This window comes from Mytilus galloprovincialis, chromosome 1 (genome assembly GCF_965363235.1).
Source record: "Mytilus galloprovincialis chromosome 1, xbMytGall1.hap1.1, whole genome shotgun sequence".
NCBI lineage: Eukaryota > Metazoa > Mollusca > Bivalvia > Mytilida > Mytilidae > Mytilus > Mytilus galloprovincialis.
In genome coordinates, this window is record NC_134838.1 from 27740945 (window position 1) to 27750180 (window position 9236).

General features: G+C 31.5%; 1 protein-coding gene across 1 annotated transcript; it reads left to right on the forward strand.

Moving 5' to 3' along the window:
• Positions 1 to 3267: 3267 nt before the first annotated feature.
• LOC143070892 (beta-1,3-galactosyltransferase brn-like) lies at positions 3268 to 7304 on the forward strand. Its single transcript, XM_076245001.1, has 2 exons — positions 3268 to 3862; positions 4171 to 7304. The coding sequence occupies exon 2, from the start codon at positions 4581 to 4583 to the stop codon at positions 5253 to 5255; it is 675 nt and encodes a 224-aa protein (XP_076101116.1). The 5' UTR covers positions 3268 to 3862; positions 4171 to 4580; the 3' UTR covers positions 5256 to 7304.
• The last annotated feature ends 1932 nt before the right edge of the window (positions 7305 to 9236 follow it).

Here is a 9236-nt window from a genome sequence, read left to right on the forward strand (position 1 = left end):
AAGAAAATATTAAAGTGCTTTATGTATGCCATGTTAATTTGACAAAAAAATACTTAAATCAATTAAAATATTTTTTTTACTGTTACTTTGGAATACATTTCCTTTTTTAAAAAGGTTATCAAGGATTGCTATGGAAATTCTATTATCATGATTATATTAAATTCTTGGTTTAATAAAATAAAACAATTAAGCTCTCATTTTTTTTTTTAATTTATTAAGTTGTTTTATATACTATTTTATATATATCTTAATAAAAAAACATTCACTGCATTATTACCTGAACTCAACTGACACCATAAATCTATACTAGGCTTAAGTTAATGGTGAAAATAGTCCAGTTACCATAAAATACTTCCGAAATATTCATAAAATTTTGAATGATATTGAAAATATTAGTCACAACTCATTTTTGTTAGATTATTTGATCAGCTTGTTTTATTTATATTTTAAAAGTTGATATACATTATTATGTAAGTGTTGATTACTATTGAGTTGAAGTTATATTATGGTTGATTATTGTGAAATTTTAATTTCAATACTTATTGAATACATTTTTAATTTCAAGTTGTTGTTCAAATTTCATTTTTATTAATAGAATTCCTAAATTGATAACATTCAGTTGATAGATACAAAGAATAGGTCTAAGTTGGTAAAGACTTGGTCGAGTATGGTTCAGACAGACTAGGTCGAGTATGGTTCAGACTAGGTCGAGTACGGTTCAGACTAGGTCGAGTACGGTTCAGACTCGTATAAAATGGCTAAGTACTGGTCAAGTACACATTCAGACTGTTAAGTATGGTTCAGACTACAGTCGAGTATTATCAAGTTAATCTCAGACGAATTCAGACTGGTCGAGTAAAAATCAGTACAGTCGAGTACAGATATAGGCCATTTCAGACTTTTAATGGTTTGTAGTGACTGTATTGCTTTTTTGTCTAAAAAAAGCCATCTAACATTATGGACTTTGATACCAAACATTTGTATCAATTTTCATTTACATGTACGTTTTAGTGTAGAGGAAAGAGACTTTTTAACTGAATACATATATCATGCAAAGCTCTACAGTTTTTTATTGGTTCACGAAATAAGATCTTAAATATTATACATTTCATTTTAACGATACATCAGCATCACAAATCAACAGAGCACATAAATAATTTGAATGTTTCTACTGTCATTGATTATACCTTTACTTTAATTATACATTATCACTTGGGGTAAGTATGCATATTAGTTCATTAGTAACAAATAATTTGCAGTTTAAACATTGACTTTATTAGGAAATCTGCTGGCAAACTAAATGGTTAAACCATATAGACGACAACTTGAATTCAACAATCAATTAAATTTTGAGGATTAAACTTTCTAAAACTGTACTGAGCTAGGAAGTGTTCTGGTTTCCTTTCTATTTATTTATCAGTTAATCATTCTTAAGTCAATTTTAATTGTATAGTTTCACTTATTCACATGTGCATCATATAGAAATGGATTTAAAAATTCTCTGTTACTTTTTTCCCAACTAAGCGCAAATTGACGTTTAAGATTACAATTAGTGTAATCTATGTATTACTAGTAATTATGAAGTCAGTTATTTCGTTCCTATCAATGACTTAAAACTATTAATAAATTCTTCGAAAGAAACAAAGACTTGGTTTGCATTTTTTCTTAGATTTTAGAAAACTTTCTTTTAACGCAATATATATCAATCACATCCTATATTTTACATTGATGCTATCAACTGAGTCCGAAAAACTAGACACGATCCAGGTAAACATGTTGATCTTATCAAAAGAAATATTCTAAAAGTTTGCAAATTGTACACTGTATTAGAATCTTTGAATACTATTTTTATAGATATAAATAATTTAGAAAATTATAATCCTGATAAAAAATACTGTTTTTCACATGTGTATTTTAATGGTACATTTACTACTTTATGTATATACCTATATTTTATAATTGCACAAGGCCATGTTTTTCATGTCGGGACCTTGTTTATCTGAGTTAACTGTATAACTTTCTTCTCAAGTCGTAAGATTGTCTATAATGCTTACATCCACTGCATTTGAACACTGGTGGGAATTAGTCTCATTTGCAATCATGCAAAATCTTCGTATTCTTTATACGGTTAGATACATTTGTACCTCTCACTAGGAATACTAGATTTTCCATTGCAAGCAATAGCAGAGTATGTCACCCCGTACTGGACATTGTCACAGTAGCAGTAACCATTTTGGGTGTATCAAAGTCACATGGCACATCTAGTTGATATGCCTTTGATTTCCCATTTTTTCTCTTTTCGTAGAATAAGATTGATGTCTATATATAGTTGGGTAACTCTTTTGAATCTTGAATAAAACACACGCGCGAGGAGAAAGATGGCGTCACGTGAAACTCAAGTATATTATATATGGACTTAGTACATGAATAGTCTTTTTAGAGGGAACCTTTGAACAGACAACACGTGTATATATTGACGGAGCGGCATACTAACTGTTCATTTGATTCTTCATTTGCTCGCGTATCACACGATACATGTATATTATCTCTAAAATTTGATTACACGCTCATCGATTGATTTCAGCTAATGTGTATAGTTTAGCAGATGTTCGATTAATGGATGATTGTGTACTTTAATGCAAGTGCAGAAAGTCACTTATGTGTAATCTTGTGTTTCTCTTTCTCTCAGTGTCGATTTTCTCATCAAAGCACGATTTTTGTAAACAATAGAAGAACGTTAAATTATATATTCGTTTTCTTCTAGCATATTCCAGAAGATGTTTTACAGTACAGATTTGCATTTGATCGTATGCACATACTCTTGATTACAGAATTTTGCCTCAAATTTGCGAGGTGTTATATGATGGGTTTTTTTTGCTGTTTCCATGGCAACGTAGGCTATTTTAAAAATTTCAAAGACAGATAACATTTCAATAGCATTTAACCGGGAATGAGCTTAACATTTGTAAGAAAATGTTATTTTGACGTGTTTTCCCATATGGGTCAATATTGCACTTTTCGCCTTATTTCCATAGTTATATCAGCAATCTCAAAAATTCCAAAGGCAATGCATTCTACTGTTTATACTTTTGTTACGCAAGAGTAGGTTTAGGGGTCGTATCTGGAACGGTTGATTTACTATGAATTAATTAAGGAATTATTTTGGGTTTTTCACGTTTGGACTGTTTCCATGGCAACGGTAGCTATTTTGAAAGTTCTTAATATAGATGGCACGTTTTCGAAGAATAAGTTATAATGTCTGAAAGTTTCATTTAATTTGGACAATTTTTTGGTTTTTCACATTTTTGCCGTTTCCATGGTAACGTCGGCCATCATGGAAATTGCACATCTGCACCTGGGGGTTGTCATTATGATGCAGTTTTACCAATGTGTGTCAAGTCATCTCCGAGAACTATGCTGGACTAAAAAAGTAGAAGGGAAAATTTGAACAATAACAATATATCATACCATAGGGGTGGCACAATAAAAAATGGTGGTGTAAAATGCAAATATCTAATAATCATCACAAATCCAACTGGTCTTTCCAAAGAGAAATAAACAGACAAATTTCTCTTCTTTTCCGTGAAATTTGAATTAAGAATGGATGTACGTAAGTGAATTGTAAGAAGACTATTGAATAAGTTATAAGAGAAAGAAGAATTCTTATTAAAATCAGTATGCTAGGAAATCCCCATGTTAACGTTTATGGCATTGCTATGTTTCAAATTATATATTCCATCAAATTTATTCATATACTTACAGAATAAAACTTAAACAGACAATACAAAAGTTTAATTTGAGCGACGGCACTTAGACAAACGTGATTGGTGGTTAACTCTAGGTGATACTTGTAGATACTCAGGTAACTATTACACTTACTTTAAGATCATTACAAAGTTCTTTGGGAACGTGTTTGATTAAAATTATAAAGATGTTGACCTATAATACATATTAATAACAACAAGAAAAATAAATCAATGTTCAAGATGTATCTGATAGTAAATTGTAGTAAGCATGGTATATTTCACTGAGATTTTTATTTTTGTTTAATTCATTATCACGAGGTTTATATCACATGATAAACTTGCCGTGTTTAACAACAGAATAAACATTACATTGCTTGTTGTAATTACTTTAGACATGTCCTGCATTTTTTTTTATCTTTTGCAGGATAAATGTGAGAGTTTACAAGATTTGAATTAAAGAATCATGTTATTAATCCAAAGCTTTTTTCCTTCCAATCGAATTTATAGACATTTTCTGATTACAGTATTTGCTTTGTCATGTGTTTTATACTTTTCTGTATGGTCACGCACTTTGCAATCATTTCCTACTAGTTGCATACATTGTTCCTCCCCAAATAACAACACACACGAATTTGTTCACAAAATTAACACAAATAAAACAAATTTCAAACAACATGTTACCCAACGAATATCGAATATATTCATAAACCGTTAAATGTGTGTGATCGGCATAACGGACCAGATTTGCTATTAGTGCTAGTAAAATCAGATGCTTTAAACATTTCTCATCGATTGTCCATCAGAAAAACATGGGGGAATATATCAAATCCTCATATGAAGGTAATATATCTTCTAGGATATAATAGTATTGTTCAGGATATGATTGTTTTGGAATCTAAAATATACAAAGATATTCTGCAGGGCGAATTTGTTGACATTTACCATAACAATATGAATAAAACAGCTATGGCATTCCAATATGCTGTAGAAAATTGTTTTGATACTAAGTTTCTGTTTTTCGTAGATGATGACTTTGTCATTAACATTTTAAAAATACATGAGTATTTGAAAAAAATAACTTATCCTTCCCAATCGAAACTGTTTACCGGATTTATCATCAAAAGAGGTAGGCCGTTCAGAAATAAATCCTCAAAGTGGTACATATCTCGAGAAGAATATCCGCATGAGTTTTATCCGACCTATCCAGCTGGTGGAGCTATTATCATGTCGATGACTATAGCTCAGTTATTAAAAGCAGAATTCCCATATGTGCGTTACATTCATATAGACGATGCTTATCTTGGAATAGTGGCTATGAAACTGAAAATTCAAATGCAAAATGATAAACGTTTTACGAATTCGTATACACAACCTCTACATTTGAAGAATATTTTTGCATCTCATGGTTATAGCGGCGCTAAAAACCTTTTGGAAAAATGGGATGTCTTTCTACATACAATGTCCTTGAACTCGTCCACAGATATCAACACACAGATATACAAATCATGAAAACGACAGCTTTAGAATAACTGGATAATCTTAGTTTGTCATTTTACAGAAATCGTTATAACATTCAATTAGTCATGTTTTATATTTTCGAATGGTACTAGACATTTGCTCAAAATAGGCATATACCTAGGATTACACTTATACTTACAGCTAACAGTTTACTAAAAAACAAGGGGTAATCTCAAAATAGAAAAAAAATAATAGGAATAAATACTAGTAGTAAAACCAAAAGGTTTTTTTTTCTTATTGTAAAAATGTGTTTTTGATCACAGATTATAATCGCTGTATTGGATTTCACCAAAAGTAATCACATAATTTGGTATATATTTTTTTCAAATTTCTACCTTTACACTATTGTGTGTAATAAATACGTCTATTTGATATTCTGGGGGTTTCGAATAATCTTTTGTAAGGTGTCAATGCATGCTTGATGTTGTTGGATATATTTTATCGCACACCAAAAACAGCAGGGAACCATGCGATCTCTCAGATAAACGGAGATCTCCTCTTTATGTCATAATCAAAAGTTGGTTCTTCAATAATTTAATCAAGAACTAATGCGGACATAGATTAGTGTGGATAGTATGTTTTGATGTTTGACAGTGTTTTCTGACAAAAAGAGTTTCAATATTGAGCTGTTGTGCCCAATGACAGCCAACCTGTACCTAACACTGAAAAAAAACAGTGTCTTTTATTTGATATTGCGTTTCAATGTTCTATATATATTAAAGATGTGGTATGAGTGCCAATGAGTCAACTCTCAATCCAAGTCACAATTTGTAAAAGTAAACCGTTATAGGTCAATCAAGACTGTCGTGGAGGTAAATCTACTTTAAATCAGTGGTGACTGTTCATAGATTGTATTAAAGCTAGAGATTTCTTCTAATATCAAATCTACATATTGGCTAACGTTCTCTGAGTGCTTTCTGTGTATGATGCGTACATTCCTGTAAATAAATTTTGTGCATGTGAAATAACTTCTATATTAATATATTTAAAATAATATGTTAAGGGAACACAGCTATCTGAGTGTGGTCCAACACTGGATAGATTTGTGTAAAGAAGCAAAAGATTGGAAGGATTGCAATATGATTCCAATATATTAGTTCCAAAATTTGAATTTGGATAGCAGCAAAAAGTCAATATTAGATGAGGACTACATTAGATGCATTTTCTCACGATGGACATGTAATTATAGTATGCGAGATTGTGTCCGAGAACCTAATTGCATGTAACATTTGTATGATACTATTTATGTTCCTTTGATGTGTTCATTTTCTACTTGAGTTTGTCCACATAAAACTGAAAATTTGATCACACACCAAGTTAAATATACAAACTTCAAGTGGAAGTATATAGCTATCATGATGTTACAATAGCAAATAAAATACATTTTAAGTTTGTTGATATTGTGATTGTGTTGGTTAGTTTTCATTTAATTATAGGGTGCTGCTAATATCTTTTGTAATCTCTAATTATAATTGTAAAAAATGTAAATGTTTATTTTACTTTAAACCATATTGTTTTCCTAAAGAATTGTGAATATAACATGTGCTTTGTAACTTTAAAGAAGGATCTGATATTAGAAAATAACACTCAGGCCCCATAATTTTGTACTTTTTTCATTCTTCATAGAACTGTGAAAATAACGTGCTGCACATTTTGTTAACCGCCTATTCATATTTGTATGAGTTTTTTGTATGTTTTTGTAGTTCAATTGTTAGAATAGACGGATCCTATTGAGGGACTACAAGCATTTCTTAATTTTTAAATGATAGTCATTTCTCTTATATTAAAGCAAGTAATGTGATGGTTTACCAATCAAATGATAATTCATATATTAAACAAATTACTACAAAACAGAGTGTATGGTATTTTTTAATGATGAAAGACATTTAGTGACCAAATGTCGTGTCTCGTGTTGAATAAAAACTAACTATATGATATTTCTTAAATATATGATTTATATTCACTTTTCATTCAAAAGGGATATCATTTTATGCTTCCGGTTTACAACATATGACGTCCAGTTTCAATAAGAAATATTATTTTACGTTGGTTACAAACGTTAATGGTTCAAAATACCTTCAGATTAAAATAATTTAAACTTCCAGTACAAAGGATGACACATTTTATCCTAGCTCATCTGTCACCCAGCCTACCTTTAAATGTGTGTATCTTTATTTTGTACCACTTTAAAGAGTGAGTCGTAGTGGTAATCCGATTCAATAGTCTGACAATCCAATGATCCGACGGTCGATGGTTCGACGGTTCAATAGTTCGACGGTCGATGGTTCGACGGATCAAGGGTCCGACGGTTCGATAGTCTGACGGTTCGATAGTCTGACAGTTCGAATGTTTGACGTTTCAGGGGTTTTATGATGACTATTCATTACTGGTAGAAAAAAGTGTTCTCTCTCTATTTATCACATATTTTCCTACCTTTATTTGTTTAAAAAATACTTCTTTTTTTCAGTCAAAAAAATGGCGATATTTATAACACACAATATATATAGATAAAAGCAAAAGCATTAAAAAATAAATATCTGGAAACATTTCCTATAGAGAAACTGACGAATTTGGTAATTTGGTAACCAATAGGTTGATCAGTTTGGTTTGCATCTAGGACCCGGTCTATTAATGCGACACTTTATCATTCCAGATACTCCTTATTACCAGAAACACTGTTTGTCGGTTCTTTAAAATATATTTTTCTTATTACATTTTATGCCGTGTATTTCAACAACCTGTCTTATCCGGCATAATTTATTATTGTTATAGGGTGTGTCATATCAGAGGCATCGGTCATTGTCTTATATAAATATCTAAAAAATATTTTAAATTATCTACAAAAAAGAACACTCACTAAACTGCAGACTACGACTTTGAACAGATAGTTGCAGTATATAAGCAGCGGAGTATAGTCACCGTCAGCTGAAATTCGTAGCGGTTATCTAATATTAAAAATAATCTAAAGTATCAATCACGTTCACTCGAGATATAGTTTTCACATTCCATTCATACATCGTCAAAAGAAAAAAACACTACTGCCCTACCTTTTAAATGTTTTAAGTGATCGCACTGTAATAATCCTGATTTTCACATTTTCCAGAATGTTTTCCATTGTAATTCCGCCATCTTCGTTTCTATGAAGATCCTTTAGTTACGTATGACAGTCAAAACTTAAGGAGTTTCCTGTAATATTCTTGTCATTGATGTGATAAAGTTTCTCGCGCTTTATGCAAATTTTCTGAACTTGAACTTCACGGAAACACTTCCGGTAAAAATATTGGCTTGATTCCACCATTCAAAATCGTCTTGGAAAATGTGAAGGTCAGGATTATCACAGTGCAATCGCATATAGGTAGGTCAGTAGTGGTTCGTCTTTTGGCGATTTATGAATGGAATGTGATAAAGAACGTGGTTGATAGTTCAGATTATTTTTACCGATAACAGCTACAAATTGCAGCTGACGGTGACTATAACTGTATTCGCTAAACACGTATATTTTACATACAACTCCCCTACCATGGAAGAGTGTTGTAACAGCAAGACATTGACAAAGGTACAACTCGTTAGTCGATACTATGCAATATAAAAAAAATAACATAAAACGTGCATGACAATTCGGATATTGTTTGATTGTAATTTGCTGTAATAAATAAAATGATATATATACAACTCGTCTAAACATCAACCCAACAATGTTAGACCTGTAAATTTGCTTTCGCAAATTTTTTGTTCTTCCCTTGCCGGGATTCGAACCCATGCTACTGAGATATCGTGACACCAAATCGCCTGCACTGTAGCCGTCCCGCTAGACCACACGTCGACCTGGGCTTCACAAATGAAGCTTTCGCTGGCCATGTGTTTCCTTTCCACGTCAGTTTAAATCTAGCGTCGTACTACAGTACCTGATATATAAGGCATGGAGATGTTATTTTTACAACTCAGCTACATTATCTATAGTAAAGGATCTTA

Excerpts from the sequence above, each read along its gene's own strand:
- LOC143070892 (XM_076245001.1), top strand. The coding sequence starts at position 4,581 with ATGAAGGTAATATATCTTCTAGGATATAATAGTATTGTTCAGGATATG.